The 15,988-nt window shown below is 51.5% G+C and overlaps 1 protein-coding gene across 7 annotated transcripts in view; it reads right to left on the minus strand.

Moving 5' to 3' along the window:
* The window catches only part of GRIK5 (glutamate ionotropic receptor kainate type subunit 5), a 58,372-nt gene that overhangs the window by 3,098 nt on the left and 39,286 nt on the right, over positions 1–15,988 (minus strand). For all 7 annotated transcript variants that reach the window (XM_042969279.1, XM_042969280.1, XM_042969278.1 and 4 more), the window contains 6 exons: positions 15,868–15,977; positions 15,293–15,466; positions 4,848–5,013; positions 3,329–3,554; positions 1,411–1,539; positions 1,195–1,316 (listed from right to left, as the gene is read on the minus strand). In XM_042969279.1, coding sequence (XP_042825213.1) covers positions 1,195–1,316; positions 1,411–1,539; positions 3,329–3,554; positions 4,848–5,013; positions 15,293–15,466; positions 15,868–15,977 — 927 coding nt within the window. The remainder of the gene's footprint in view (positions 1–1,194; positions 1,317–1,410; positions 1,540–3,328; positions 3,555–4,847; positions 5,014–15,292; positions 15,467–15,867; positions 15,978–15,988) is intronic.

Here is a 15,988-nt window from a genome sequence, read left to right on the forward strand (position 1 = left end):
TCATCAGTATAGCGGTGGTCTTACAAACCATTTGGCTGGATGGGGTCACCAAGGGGTGGAGGAAGACACAGAAGAGTCCAGGACGGAGCCCTAGAACCCCTCAACAAAGGACGGGCCGCAGAGGAAGGAGAAAGTGGGGGCGTAAGCATGAAGAGAGGGTTTTGAGGCGAGAGCTCAGCTGTGCCAAAGCCCATCACTACCTCACATATGACGAGGCCTGAGACCTGGACTGGATTTGGGCCTGGGTCACTGGTGACAAGCAGCTTCAGTGGGGACGTGGATGGGAGTGTGTCGGAGACTAGATGCAGCACAGGAACTGACGCAGCAGAAAGACACTCTTTCAAGGTTCTACGGTTAGGGGAGGAGGGGGCGTGGTGGCCAGGAAGGGAAGCGGGGTCAAGAGAAATTTCTGGAAGATGGGAAAGATGATAGTACGTCTGTATCCTGACAGCCTTGATCCAACAGAGAGGAGGAAACTGATGGTGGGCGGAGGGAGCAAAGAACCGCTGAGGGATGTCCTTGGGGGGGCGAGAGAGGAGATGGGGGCACAGGGGAGGGTGCCTCAGCTGGAATTATGGGTATTCCCTCGGAGTAACCGACAGGGCGAGTGGAGAAAGACAGGTGCCTGGATGGGGAGAGGTCTGTATGCTCTCCTCTAACTCCTCCGCTTTTCTCAGGGAAGTGGAAGTAAGGTCAACAGCCAAGGTGAGGAGGGGGAGGGGGCTGGGGCCTGGAGAGGCGGAGGTGGACCCGTGAGGGAGCGAAGGGGCACGAGTGGAAATGGAGGAGTGTCACTGGGCAGCACTGGCCCCGTGGAGCTGGGACCAGCCAGCAAGCCGGCTGTCTTCCAGCCGCACCCGCTGCCTTTATGTCACTTCTCAGTTCTCCTTGCTTTACCCCCTGCCCCTCCCCACTCCTTCTCCCCAGCCCTTCTTTCCCCTGCATCCTCACCTCTGTCCATGCCCGCTTTCCCTCTGGCTTTCCTCACGCCCGGCTTCCCTCTCCCTTCTGTCCATATGCACCTCTCCTCGGACCCCCTTTGCCCCTGGGGGCTCTCGGATCCTCTCTGCGCCCTGCTCCTGGCCCCTCACTGCTCCTAGACCCCCTCCAGGAAGGCTACCAATGCCACAGTCTCCATGCCCCTCCGCCCCTGACACCCCCCTTCTCCCCCACGCCCTCTGCCAGCCTCCTCACCTCTTCGGACTCTGCCGACCTCCGTGTGGACCATATGAATTCCATGACCGCCACGAAGACGGCAATGATGAGGCCACAGATGAGCACGACAAAAATGCCACCAATGTTCTCCATGCCCAGACCTGGGGGTTGAGGGGGAAGTCACAGGGTGGGGGCTGCGTGGGCACGGGGGCTTCAGAGGGCTTCGGGATGGGCGTGGGGTGTGGGGGAGCTGACCTTTGGCTCGATGATCCTCCTCCTTGGGGCACCGGCCCCCCTCCCACCACTTGCGCTTCAGGATCTCCAGCCGGTTGTTCTCCTGAAGCTGCAGGATGGCCAGGGTGATCTCATCCCGGAACGGGGAGCCTGCACCGGACGGACAAGGGGGTGGACTGGCCGTCGGGGCCCCGGAGCCCTGCCCACCCAACCCCCAACTGCCCCCTCACCACGACCCTTCCTCCTGCCTCCACCGCATCCCCGGGGCTCTTCCCCCTCTACCTGCGAGTCTGACCACTGCTTGCCACCTCCGCTGCCACCACCCTGGGCTGGGCCCCCACTAGGCCTCATGTCACATTTGTCACCGTCCCCTCCCTGCCGTGCCCCTCACCTCCCCCCACCAGCCAGAGGGACAACTTCAGAAACAGTCATAGAGCTCGCCTCTCTCGTGCTCAAAATTCTCCAATGGCTTCCCGACGCAGAGAGCACCAGGTCCTTCCCTCGGCCTCGAGATCTGGGGTCCACTGGCCCCACCACCTGAGGCTCCTGCTGCCCCCGAGGCTCTCTGTGCCAGCCACACCGGCCTCCCGGCTGTGCCTCGAGTCCTCCAGGCACAGTCCCACCTCAGGATCTCTGCCTGGAACGTTCCTTCCCTCCTGTCACTCAGGCCTCTGCTCGCATGGTGCCTCCTCAAGGGGTCTTCTCCAATGACCTTCACTTAAAATGGCACCAAGCACCCCCTCCCTGTCAGTCCCTTCCCCTTACTTCACCTCAGAGCAGTTATCACCACCTGACATCACTTTATAAAGCTGCGTGTTTATTGTGTCCTTGCCGTCTGCGCCCCTGGTCGAAGGCAAGAGGCTGGGGGCTTCGCGGCCCCCTGCTGTGGTCTTCCAGCACAGTGCGTGCCACACACAGTAGGGCATCAGGCAATCTGCTCAGTGAATGAATCTCCAGCCACCTCTCTCCTCCCTACCCTCGGATTCTCTCCTCAAACCATCCTTCCGTCCCAAACACCCCACACGTGTCCCGTCCTGTCATTTCCTCAGTCACCACACCTCTTCAGCATTTCCCAGGTGCCAGAAACTAGGGACATGGGTAGGTGGAGTCATTAGTATTCAGCAGCCCCTACGATGTGCCAGGTTTGTAGACCCTTGGTTAACGGACATTAATTCAAGTCCCTCATGATCCTGGTATTACCGGGTGTTACCACCCCCATTTTCTGGACCAGGCAGGTGACATTCCTGCCTAAGGTCATGCACGGAGTCGGGGGGATGGTGTGGAGCTGGGATTTGAATCCAGGTCGGTGTGACTCCAGAGCCCGTCCCCCCGAAGCACCGGGCTACGTGCTTCCCTGGCACAGGGAAGCTGCTAAGACTGGAGGTCATTTGTTACGCAGTAATAGATAACTAACACAGTAGTCATCAGCAGATAGATGGATTTAAAGGTCAAAATGTCAAGATTTGGTGATAAAATTGCTGGGTTTCCAGCACTGAGCCCTGAAAAAGCATGTCCAAGTCTCCCAGGCAGACCCATCCCTGCCCCCGTCCCTTCCATCATCTATATTCTGAGCACCTGCTCTGAGCTGGGCTGTGGGCTCTGTGCAGAGACTGTAAGGTACATAAACCCAGGTCTTCCCCCTCAAGGGGTCCTCGGGCCAAAGGGGAAGGGGGCAAGTGTCATGGCCTGCAAGTACTGGGCTGTGCACAGTCACACGGGATTCTCCCAACAGCCATGGAGGGCTGGAACTGACTGCTGCCAGGCCCGTGTTTGCGGGTTGAGTGCAGAGGCTCAATGGCGGTGACATCCGCCCAAGGCCACGCACAACATAACCGGCCTGCCACAGGGAGGGCCTGGCCCAGTCCCGGGCCGGCTCACGTGGCTTGGTTTCGGATACCCAGGGCCCCCTCCACATTCCCCAGCCCCAAGGCTGCCATACCCAGTGGCATGCCGATGCCGTAGCCCTTGGTGTCGAGGAGGCCCCCGATCTGGGTGAGGTTGCAGTTGAGACGCCGGTGGTACTCGTTCATGGTGGACTCGAGCAGGAAGGCATAGCGGGAGTTGAGAACACGCGCGATGCCTTCTTCCGTGCTCTTGACAAACACACTGGGCTGCTTCGACTGCATGTAGTTCCACATACGCTGGTACGTCTGGTACCGTGAGTTCTGGGAGGAGGGGGGGACGCGGGGAAGTCAGGTGAGGGTCTTTCCACCCCCTGCATTTCCCCTGAACCCTGTCCCCTGCCCTCCAGGAAGTCTCTCTCAACTGGAAAGAGTGAGGAGACCAGAGGAAGGCAGGAAGAGCCAAAGTCAGAGGAGAGGGACAAGACAGATTGCTCAAGGTCAGGTCCAAGCCATCTGCACGCCCACCAGGCCAGCGAGGGCCCTGAGGACAGAAGGCTTGGGAAGAAGGAGCCATGGTCTATTCTTTAGCCCCTCTTCTCTCTTCCACCCCTGGGCCTGGCTCAGCCTGACACCCAGCCCTGTCTTCCGAGCGCTCCCAGGCCTTATGCACAGAAGCTCAACCGCAAATTTACCCAGGGCCCAGCCTGGGTCGGGGAGACCTGCAGCATGCCAAATAGGACCATTTACTTCCTTTAGGCCCTGCAGGAACCTTCTGGCGAATGCCCCACGCTGTCCCAGTTAGAGCCCCTAGGGAGAGGCCTGTGGAGGCCAAGCTGGGGATGACCACCCCCGTCACTACTCCTGACACACGCCTTCCTTCTCTTATCTGATGTTCAGACGCTGCTCTTCCTATGTGCCCCACAGGCCCCTCCCCAGGGCTCAGCCACCTCCCAAACCTACTTCTCTATTTTTCCCAGCTGCAAACTGGTCCCACGACCCACCAGCGAGACCTCCTCTCCTTCATGCTTCAACCAGTGGCCCCTGCCCAGCTCCAGCCTCCCTCAGACCATTAGTCTACCCCTGTTTGCCCCAGAGGGAACTTACAGCTCTAAACAGGTCACCCCTGCCCAGTAACTATTCCCACCTCCCCACTTACAGGTCCTAATCTCAGCCCTATCTTGGCATTTAGGGCCTCTACGGTCACTCAAGCCTCCTTGCCGGGCTTGCTTTCCTTTGATTCTTTCCCACCACCCCATAATACACAGGGACACACACCTTTCATCTTGAAGGGCCTTGCCTTCCTCTCTGCTGGCCCATTTTCCCAGGCCTGACCCTTCTAGCAGCCTCCATGACCCCATCTGGCCCATCTAGCACTGATACAACATTAGATCCCTTATCTGCCTCCCTTCTGTTCCCTGGGGCGAAAGTCCAGTTTCTCCAGCCAGACAGCAACACTCCCTGTGACCCCACAAGTGTGTCTTCTGCTTCTCAGCTTCCCTGACTGTCATGACAATCAATCCCCCTGACCCAGGAGGCCCTGCCCAGCCCCACCCTGGGCAGCTATGCACGATGGGGATACCAACACCAAGCCTGGGCAACTTCAAAGGCCCCCACCTGAAAGAAGGTCATGGTGGAGCCAGCATGGATGGTGCCATACTCAATGTTGGTCTGGTCTGCCAGGTCATCAGCTGACTCCACGGGCACCTCCATGCGCTGCACGGTGAGGAAGGCAGCCAGGTTTGCCGTGTAGGAAGAGATGATGATCAAGGTGAAGGCCCACCTGAGGGGGAGAAGGAGCGAGCTACAGTCTGGAGGCCCTCGCCCCCTGCCACCCTCCCACTGTGGCCATGCACCCTGTTGGTGGTGCCACTCTTAATGACCTCAGCATCTAGAAGGCTCAGTGACTGCCGACTAGTGGGAAGGATGGAAGCACCGATTCTAGAGCCAGACTCCCTGGGTTTAATACTGCTTCCAGAGATTTCCACTTTCAGATCTAAGAGAATAAGATATCCTGAAAATACCCTCCCACCATCAACAACTAGAAAATTAGACAGAATATAGAAAACTATTTAAAGACGTAGGACAATAGGCATCACAGGACTGTAATCCCTGAGGAAAAAAAAGCAACGAAGTGAGACTTATCGTTGCCCAGGCTGTCTGGCTGAATTTAGTTTATAGAGTGAGGTGCCAGAAAGGGAAACCCAAACAGTCTGGCAATCTCAGGAGTTGCAGAGGTGGAGACCAGAGAGGCCAAGGTGGCTAAAATTTGTGGGACAGGGAACCTAAGAAGAGGGAGCTGCACAGAGAGAAAGGATTCCAGAAATGTGCACAGAGTCCCCTTGAGTCTTTGGCTGAATATCAATCTGTGTACACATAGGGTGGAACTCTAAGGGGCCAGAGAAGAACCGCTTTCAAAGACAGAACAATTCCCAGGGTTTGCACAGGGCTGGGAACCTTTTGAGATCTCTCCAGCCTGAGGAGCGAGATCTGACCGAACAGATGAGACATTCAGTAGAGACCCCAAAGGACAACATATTACAAATAGAGTTAAGTCAGCCCTAGAATAAAGACTATGCCAGATCTCTAACAGCTTTAAAAAACAGGCCTGGAAAGGATCAAAATTATCCACAAGGAATTTAACTGCCCACCAGAGAACGTCCAAGACTCTTTAAAGTAATACATTCAACAATGTAAAACAATGTAAAATTCAAAATGTCTGTTATCCAATAAAAAATTACCAGATAGGGGTGCCTGGGTGGCTCAGTCGATTAAGCAACTGACTTCGGCTCAGGTCATGATCTCGGTTTGTGAGCTCGAGCCCTGGATGGGGCTTTGTGCTGACAGCTCAGAGCCTGGAGTCTGCTTGGGATTCTGTGTCTCCCTCTCTCTCTGCCCCTCCCCCACTCACACTCTGTCTCTCTCAAAAATAAATAAACATAAACATGTCTTTGCTCTATGTGCATCCAAGTTTCCATCTAGCATTAGATGGAAGAACTTTTACATGAAGAACTTCCCATAACTTTTCCTTTGCTTTTAAAAAAGATTTCATTTTCATTTAAAAAATTTTTAAACATTTATTTATTTTTTGAGAGACAGAGACAGAGTGTGAGTGGGGGAGGGGCAGAGAGAGAAGGAGACACTGAATCTGAAGCAGGCTCCAGGCTCTGAGCTGTCAGCACAGAGCCCGACAGGGGCTCGAACTCACCAACCATGAGATCATGACCTGAGCCGAAGTGGAAGCTCTTAACTGACTGACCCATGCAGGCGCTCCAGTAAGATTTTATTTTTAAGTAATTTCCATACCCAACGTGGGGCTCAAACTCACGACCCAAGATCAAGAGGTGCACACTCTTCTGACTGAGCCATCCAGGCACCCCCGTCCCCAAAATAACATCTCTTGAAGTGCAGGCCTGCTGGCAATTAATTCTCCCAGCTTTTGTTTGTATGAAACATTTGTTAGTGGATCTTTGAAGGATCTTTTTGATGGATATAGAATACTAGATTGACAGGTTGTTTTTCCCTTTCAGCACATTTGTGCATTGTCTCCTGGCTTGCATACTCTCTGACAAGAAGTCTGTTGTCACTGTTATTTGATTCTTGCGTGTGTCGTCCGCCACACACCCCCCCCCACCGCCTTCTGGCTGCATCAAGACTCTCTCTTTATCACGGGTTTTCAGCAGTTGATTATAATGCGCCTTGAAGTGCTTTGTGTGTATGTGTGTTTATCCTACGTGGGTTTTATAGAGTTTCTTAGATCTGCAAGTTTATAATTTTCATCAAATTTGAAAAAGTTTTCACCATTACTTCTTCAAATATTTTTTTTTTCCTGTTACTCCTTTTTTCTCCTCTCCTTATGGAACTTCAATCACTTATGTAAGACCACTTGCTATTTTATTCCTCAGGCCACTTAGACTTTGTGCCCATTGTCAGTCATTTTTTCCCACTGTAACTTCCATTTGGATTCTATTCTGTCTATTCTATTCTATTGCTGTCTTCCAATTCTCTTTTCTCTTCTGCTGCAGTGTCTGATCTGTATAAACCATTCCAGTAAAATTTCCCATTCAAATGTTGTATATTTCATCTCTACAAGTTCCACTTGCTCCTTTTTTATATTTCTCTCTGCATTGCACTCAGGTTTTTCTTTATATCCTTGAGCATTCTGAATATATCTATAACAGCTCTTTAATACCCTCATCTGCTAGTTCCATCATTCTGCCAATTCTGGGTCTGTTTCAAATGAGTGACTTCTCTCTCACAGTTTCCTGTACCTTTGTATATCTGGTATTTTTTTTTATTTAAAAAATTTTAAATGTTTATTTACTTTTGAGAGAGAAAGAGACAGACTGTGAGCAGGGGAGAGGCGGAGAGAGAGGGAGACACAGAATCCAAAGCAGGCTCCAGGCTCTGAGCTGTCAGCACAGAACCTGACATGGGGATCAAGTCCATGAACCATGAGATCATGACCTGAGCCTAAGTCAGACGCTTAACTGACTGAACCACCCAGGCACCCCCTCTTTATTTTTTTTTTAAGCGATTTATTTTTTTTTTAATTTTTTTTTTCAATGTTTTTTACTTATTTTTGGGACAGAGAGAGACAGAGCATGAACGGGGGAGGGGCAGAGAGAGAGGGAGACACAGAATCGGAAACAGGCTCCAGGCTCCGAGCCATCAGCCCAGAGCCTGACGCGGGGCTCGAACCCACGGACCGCGAGATCGTGACCTGGCTGAAGTCGGACGCTTAACCGACTGCGCCACCCAGGCGCCCCTAAAAGATTTTATTTTTAAGTAATCTCTACACCCAATGTGGGGCTCAAACTCACAAACCCAGAATCAAGACTTGCAAGTTCCAGGGGTGCCCAGGTAGCTCAGTTAGGTCTCCGACTTCAACTCAGGTCATGATCTCGCAGTTTGTGAGTTTGAGCCCCATATCGGGCTCTGTGCTGACAGCTCAGAGCCTGGAGCCTGCTTTGGATTCTGTGTCTCCCTCTCTCTCTGCCCCAGTCCTGCTCATGCTCTGTCTCCCTGTGTCTCTCAAAAATGAATAAAAGTTAACAATTTTTTAAATAAATAAATAAACATTAAAAAAAAGACATTTACTGTTTAAGCAAATACACACACATACACTCTTAATATATTATGGGGCTCGTAAGACAAGTAGAAATAATCTATATGACAAGAGTAGCTCAAAGGATAGGAGGAGAGATGGGAGCATACTGTCATAAGGATCTCCATCTTATGTGAAGTCGTACAATGTTACTTGAAAGTATTTTGTAATCAATTAAAGATGCATATTGTAAACCCAAAGCAGCTACTAAGAAAAATTTAAAAAGAAGTATGCTATTGAAGTATGCTTCAATGGTAGACATGAAACAGAATCCTAAATATCTCAATAAATCCAAAAGAAGGTAGGAAAAGAGGGAAAAAGGAATCAAAAGAGATGGAACAAATTACAAATAAATAGCAAGTTGGCAGATTTAAACCCAACCGTTACAGTAATTACATTAAAGGTAAATGGTCCCAACCAAGGGCTGGCAAACGATGGCCCACAGGCCAAATCTGTCTTGCTATCGGCTTTTGCCCAGCCCGCAGGCTAAGAATGGTTTTCACATTTTTAAATGTTTAAAAAGAAATTGAAGAGTATTACTTCAAGACACGTGACATATAAAATTCTATTTTCAGTGTCAATGTCCATAAATAAAGTTTTATTGGAACACAGCCACACTCATTCATTTATGTATCGTCTATGGCTGCTTTCACAATACAGTCAGAGCTGATTAGTTGTGACAGAGACCGGATGGCCAACAAAGCCTAAACTATATACTATTTGGCCCAATACTGACAAAGTTTGCCAACCCCTGCTCCAAGACCTAAGTACATGCTGCCTATAGGAAACCCACTTTAGGGGTGTCTGGATGGTTCAGTGGGATAAGCGTCTGGCTCTTTTTTTTTTTTTTATAACATTTATTTATTATTGAGAGACAGAGAGAGACAGAGCATGAGCATGGGAGGGGCAGAGAGAGGAGACACAGAGTCTGAAGCAGGCTCCAGGCTCTGTGCAAACAGCTCAGAGGGGCTCGAACCCACAAACTGCGAGATCATGACCTGAGCCAAAGTCGGATGCTTAACCGACTGAGCCTCCCCGGAGCCCCATCTGACTCTTGATTTCAGCTCAGATCATGATATTGTGGTTCGTGGGATTAAGCCTCTCATCGGGCTTTGTGCTAAGTGTGGAGCCTGCTTGGGATTTTCTCTCTCTGTCTCTCTCTCTCTGCCCCTCCTCTGCTGTGTGCACCCAGGCACCTGCTGGCTCACTCTCTCTCAAGATAAATATAAATAAACTAAACAAACAAAAAAAAGAAACCACTTTAAATATAATGATCTGGGGCATCTGGGTGGCTCAGTCAGTGAAGAGTCTGACTCTTGATTTCAGCTCAGGTCATGATCTCATGGTTTGTGGGTTTGAGCCCTGCATTAGGCTCTGTAATGACAGTGCAGAGCCTGCTTAGAATTCTTTCTTTCTCTCACTTTCCCTCTCCCCCTCCCCCACTCATGTGCCCTCTCTCTCTCCCCCTAAAAAATACACATACATACATACATACATACATACATACATACATACATAAAATGATCCAGGTAGGTTGGAAGTGAAGGGATGGGAAAAGATATGCTACACCAACACTAAGCACGAAGAAGCTGGGGTAGCTATGTTAATATCAAATACAAGTAACTTCACAGCAGGCATATTACCAGGAATAAAGAGGGGGCATTATACAATGACAAAGGGATCAATTCATCAAGACAACATAACAATCCTAAACATTTATGTACCTAATTACAGAGCTTCAACATTCATGAAGCAAAAACTGTTAGAACTGAAAAGAGAAATAGACACAATTTCTCCACAATTACAGGTGGAGATTGCAACACCCCTCTCTCAATAATTGATAGAACAGGCAGACAGAAAATCGGTATGGATATAGAAGCCTTGAACAACGCTATCAACCTACTGGCCCTAATTGCCATTTATAGCACACTGCGCCCACTGACAGCACGTTCTATGCAAATGCACACAGAACACTTACCAGGATAGACCATATGCTGAGCCATGAAACAAGTCTCAATAAATTTCAAAGGATGAAAATCCTACAGAGAATATTCTGACCACAACGGAACTGAACAAGAAATCAATAACAGAAAGATCTCTGGAAAATCCCCAAATCCTGGGTCTATCACTGCCTAGCTGTGTGACTTTGGACTCACCTGTGAGCTAAGACAGTCACAGGCTGCCCCTCACAGGGCTGTGGGAAGAGTGAGCCACATCTGACACAGAAGGAGCACCGTGCGTGTGTGCGCTCACTATCTTGGTGACTTGGGAGAAGAGGCACCCACTGGCCTTGCGATGGAGCCCAAGAGCAACCACTTGTCTTACCCTGACCCTTTCTGGCCTCCTGCCTGGCAGGTGAGCATGGCCGGGCTCCCTGCAGATAGTCCAGATCTGTGGGCCATGAAGACAGGGAGGGGCTGGGAGAGCCTCCCAGACCCACTCACCCCCTCCAGCAGATAGTAACAAACACAGCAGCTAACCTTTGCCGAGCACGCATGTACAGCGCTGTGCTAGGCCCTGGGGTGGGGTGGAATAGAGGACAGAGGGATGAATAATATAGCCTCCAGCAAAAGAAAATCAAAACCCGACACGCAAAGACCCAGGGTCTGACCCAACTCTCCAGAAACCAAGTCCCTTCAAACCCACTGCAAGGGCCAATGTCATTCACTCAAGACAAAACTGTTCAGTGCCTAATACATAGCAGGTACCACCTTGACCCCAAGGATACAGCGTGGCTGACTGGTGATAATGACTGGGCAGGGGCGGCGGGGGGGGCGCTCACGGGGACAGAGCAGGGGGACACAGATGGGGAGCCTGAATTGGAAGCAAGGATGTGCACTCCATTTTGGACAAGCTATTTTGGGGATGCCTGTAGAGCACACATGGGGAGGGTCTGGAGGTGAGGACTTGGTAAGCATCAGTTACAAAATGCAAGGGGAACCAGGGCTGGATGAGAAGGCCTCGGAGCGTACAGAGTGGTGGCCCCCCGGCAGGGAGAGCCCCCTGGGAGGCGTGTGAGGAAGACGCGTGGTTAGGTGTTGGGCACTCTAGTGGCTCCTGGTGTTGTTGGGTGGGGGCAGGTGTCCAGCAATGCAGTCCAGTCTAAACAACAGGGAAAATCCAGAACCTGACTCTGACCCTCACTCCTTGGTAGACAAAAGCCAAAAAAATGTCTGCATGGTTAAAACAGAAACCGAAATTTCTAGAAACGCGTGCATTGTTCAGATTGAGGAACAACCAGATGTTCTTGTGTTTGAAAGTTTGCCAAGAACCCCTCACCGGTTTGGAGCTCAGGCCTCTGACACAGCAGCCCTGCTCACGGTATCTGAGTCACTGAATCAAGACTCTTGGAACAATTGTGTTAGTAAATCGCCACGTGCATGGTGATTTGTGTTTGTGCAAACACACTCATTTACCGAATAGTTCAAATCGTCAAATCTCAGGTGTCCACATGATTCTATTAAATGGTCTCCCTTCTCGTAATTTCCAATGTACCCATTACAAGCGAATGCAGCCACCTGACTCCCGCGTTCTGTCTTCTAGCACAGCCCCGCCCAAGCATTTATGCATCACTATCCTATTACTCTATCATAGATCACTCCCCTTTTCCCCTTTTGTATTGCGATTAGGGCGTATTACCGATTTGTTTCAAATCACATGTGTACGTAGGTGTGTAAGGAGATATATTACCCTTGAATTTCATCAGGGTAGGAAAGCAGATGTTATAAGATGTTTGTCGTAAAATGAGGGCGCTGGGTCTGCAGGCACTGTCACGTCACTGGTGTGGAATGAGGAGCTCCTTGTGAGAGACGGCGAGGGTGGTCACCACCACCCCCACCCCCACCCCCGCCCCTGCGAAATGAAACAGAGGATCCAAAGCGGGAGGAGGGAACCAGAGGGCCACTACAGCCTGGAAGCAAGGAGTTTCTAGAAGGAGGGTGGTCTATATGCATGTACTGGATGCGTCAGTAAGGGGATCCTATGTGACCCTGGTGGGGCCAGGGGAGGGAGAGCCAAGCTGCTGGCTAGATCTGAGGTTGCCAGGAGGACTCTGAGGACAGGACGCCTTGAGGAGGAGTTGAGGAAAACAGCAAAAGAGTGGCTGAAGACATGGCCTAGGAGCCTACCTGAGGTGGATGGACCTGAAAGTACGCAGGGTTCAGGGAACAGGAAAGAGGGAGCCCCAACGACTACTTTGCGAGAGTGACCAAGGAGGAGCCCGAGAGGATAGGGCTGAGGTCAGGCATAACCTCAAAAACATGGATTTTGAAGGGCGCCTGGGTGGCTCAGTCATTTGAGTGTCTGACTTTGGCTCAGGTCATGACCTTGTAGTTCGAGCCCCACATCGGGCTCTGCACGGTCATTGTGGAGCCCACTCTGTATCCTCTGTCCCCCCTCTCTCTCTGCCCTTCCCCCACTCACGCTCTCTCTCAAAATAATTAATTAATTAATAAAAGAAAACACACACACACACATTGGTTTTGAGGCAGAGCTGTCCTGAATGATGACGAGCCCTTGGGTGTGCCTGTAGGAGGCTGGGACCCCAATGCACACTGAAGATGAGGGGCTCAGGAGGTGGGTTCAGGGCCCTCCGGCAACCAAGTCCCTTAGGATACTGGCCCCAGACTGCCGAGTCACCATGCTGGGGTCACATTTGAAAACTAACAAACATCTGTTGAAACATCCACTCACCGAGCGAATGTGTGGGAGGGCTGAGAGTGAAGACGAGAGTGAGCTTGGGGTCAAAGTCTCCAGTGAGAGGGGGCGTGACTGGGAGCTTCCAGGGTGACGGTGATGGGTACAGGCGGAGAACGCCCAGCTGAAGAGGTCCCTGACCCAGGAGCAGAAGGGACGGCCTGCAGAGAGGAGGTCACCGGTCCGCCACCTGGCCTGAGGATGTGGCCGTCTCTGTCACATCAGGTCTCTGGCCTGTCTGGAATGTTCCTCCCTCTCCTGGGCGTGGACACCTCTGTTTTAGCCTTTAGGACTCAGCCTAGGTGTCCCCTCCTCAAAGGGGCTTCCCGGAGTGACCACGTTCCCTGCTGTTCTCTCTCACTGTGCCCTGTTTGTTTCATTTAGTAGTTTGCATGCATGTTGATAGGTGTGTGACATTGACAATGTTGGTAGGTTGCAGCTGGGGTATGTGGGAGGCAGAAGAAAGCTCCTCCTCTCGCCCCGCCCTCAGAGATGTCTACATCCTAAGCCCTGGAACTCATGAGGTATTGTCCCCTTATAGGGTAAAAAGATCTTTGCAGAAATGATCAAGTTAAGGAATGTGAGTTGGGGGAGATTATCCTGGATTATCTGGGTGGGCCCAGTGGTATCACAAGAGTTCTTATAAGTGGAAGAAGGAGGTTAGAGCCACAGAGAGAGAAATGAGGATGCAATGCTACTGGCTTTAAAGACAGAGAAAGAGGCCACAAGCCAAGGAGTACAGGTGGCTTCTAAAAGCTCAAACAGGCAAAGAAATGGATTCTGCCCTGGGCCTCCAGAAGGACCCAGCCCTGCCAAAACCTGGACTTTAGCCCAGTGAGATTTCCGATTTCTCACCTCCAGACCCATATGATGTTTATGGGTTTATGTTGTTTGAAGCCACTAAGCCTGTGTAACCTGTTGCAGCAGCGATCGGAAACTAATACAGGGTATGTAACACTTGAAATGATGCCATTCCCAAAAAATGTCATCGAGACCCAAAAGGGTCAAAGACAGTGGGCCAAGCGAACTGCCGACAACTTGCTCTGTGGTAGTTCGTCCCACTCAGTTGGGACAGAAAAACCTGCACCCATTCAAGGTTAGTCGGGAACAAGTTTTGAATGAGACAATGTCTTTGGGATTCACTTGTTCCTGGAACAAAATGGGACGTTCCTGTGTCTGTTTATTTGCTTAGCTATTTATTCTGGGTTCCTCTGCCTCTCGAGGCCGGATTCTTCACCTGAGTGCCTGGCACAAGGAGGGGCCTGAGAAGCATCTGGTGAATGACTGTCGATGCATGAATTCTAACTGACAGGGAGGAGGGGAGGAAGAAACGCTCTCCCAGAAGGGCCTGGGGAGGAGGCTGGGCTCAGGTGGCACCGGGGTGAGTGGCCCCGGGGAGAGAGCCCGCTCGGCCTGGCCCTGCCTCGGGAGGAGTACGCGGTCTCAGCCCTCTCATGCGTGAGACCAGGAAGATGCTGGCCTATCCGGTGCTCCTGAATTTTCAAGAAGAGTGAGAAGTCTGGATTTGTGAGTGGATTTGCCCAATTTTTAAATGTTGCTAACTAATTCAAATGTTTAAAAAACCTGGGTGGCTCAGTCAGTTAAATGTCCAACTTCAGCTCAGGTCATGAGCTTGTGAGTTCAAGCCCGTGTCAGGCTCTGTGCTGACAGCTTGGAGCCTGGAGCCTGCTTCGGATTCTGTGTCTCCCTCTGTCTTTCTGCCCCTCCCCGGCTCTCTCTCTCTCTTTCAAAAATAAACAAATATTTAAAAAACCGTGGTCCAGACACAAGTTGACAGTGTCTGGTCTCTGACATGTGACTTCTTGGAGCTTGTGATGGGGGCTAAATAGGCTCTGTCCAGGTTCCTGGGGTCCCCAAGGGACTCCCCAAGGAGTATGTGTCCCTGGACCGTGCAGGCTGCCCCAAGTCTCTGTGACTGCCTGCGCATGTACGAGTCAGCAATAGCCATGCGTATGCTGTTCCAATTATAATTCTCACGTCAGAAGAAGTACTTTTCTGCAACAGCCCAACTGAATCCTGCGGCATGGGGATTTTTATCCCCAGTTTTCAGATGAGGAGACTGAGGCATGGAGAGAAGATGTGGCCTACGCAAGGTCATACGGCTAGTAGTGGGCAGAGCTGGGGCTCAGCTCTCTCCACCCCATTCCCCGCCACACAGTTGCCGGAGGGGGACCAGAATCCTCCCAGGCTTGGAAGGGGCCCTCCCCACCCAGGTTGGGACAGACAGAAGGCCTCTTACCAGACTCCGCTGACGCAGCGTGTGGACAGCGCCCGGGGCATGATCTCCGAGCCTTGTTGCATGAAGCCCCCTACAGGGAACCAGAGGCTGTTGCCCAACGTGTACTGGTTCTCCAGGATGTGGGGGCGTGCCCGCAGGCACGGGTGTGGGTTATACCACTCGTAGGGGCTCAGCCTGTGAAGAGACACGGGGGCAAGGGGTGGATGGAGCCAAGGTAGAGAAAAAAAGGAGAAAAACAGAGGAAGGCGACAAAGACACCATGATGTGAAGAGATGGGGGGGGGGGGACAGTGAGAAAAAGGAGGGAAAAGAGAGACAGAAACAGAAAGAGATACACACAGAGGGAAGAGGAAGAAAGAAACACAGAGAAAGACACACACAGAAAAGGCAGAAAGAGATGTATAGAGAGACACAGAGGGAGAAATAGAGAGACAGAGAGACAGAGAGAAAGAGAGAGAGAAAATGGAAGTGGGGGGGAGGGGAGAGGCCCAGACAGAATGTGCAGGTCAGTCACGGAGGCCCCAGCCCACGCCTCTTCCCCGCCTCCTTTTCACGGGCAGCAGGCAGTGGACTCACCTGGCGGCCAGGAACAGGACGCAGCTGACGGCCAGGTAGGCGAGAAGCATGAAGAGCCACACGGCAGGGGAGAAGGGGTCCAGGAAGGAGAAGTAGCCAGGCTTGCGGCCCTGTGGGGGGA

The sequence above is a fragment of the Panthera tigris genome, chromosome E2, assembly GCF_018350195.1.
Source record: "Panthera tigris isolate Pti1 chromosome E2, P.tigris_Pti1_mat1.1, whole genome shotgun sequence".
NCBI lineage: Eukaryota > Metazoa > Chordata > Mammalia > Carnivora > Felidae > Panthera > Panthera tigris.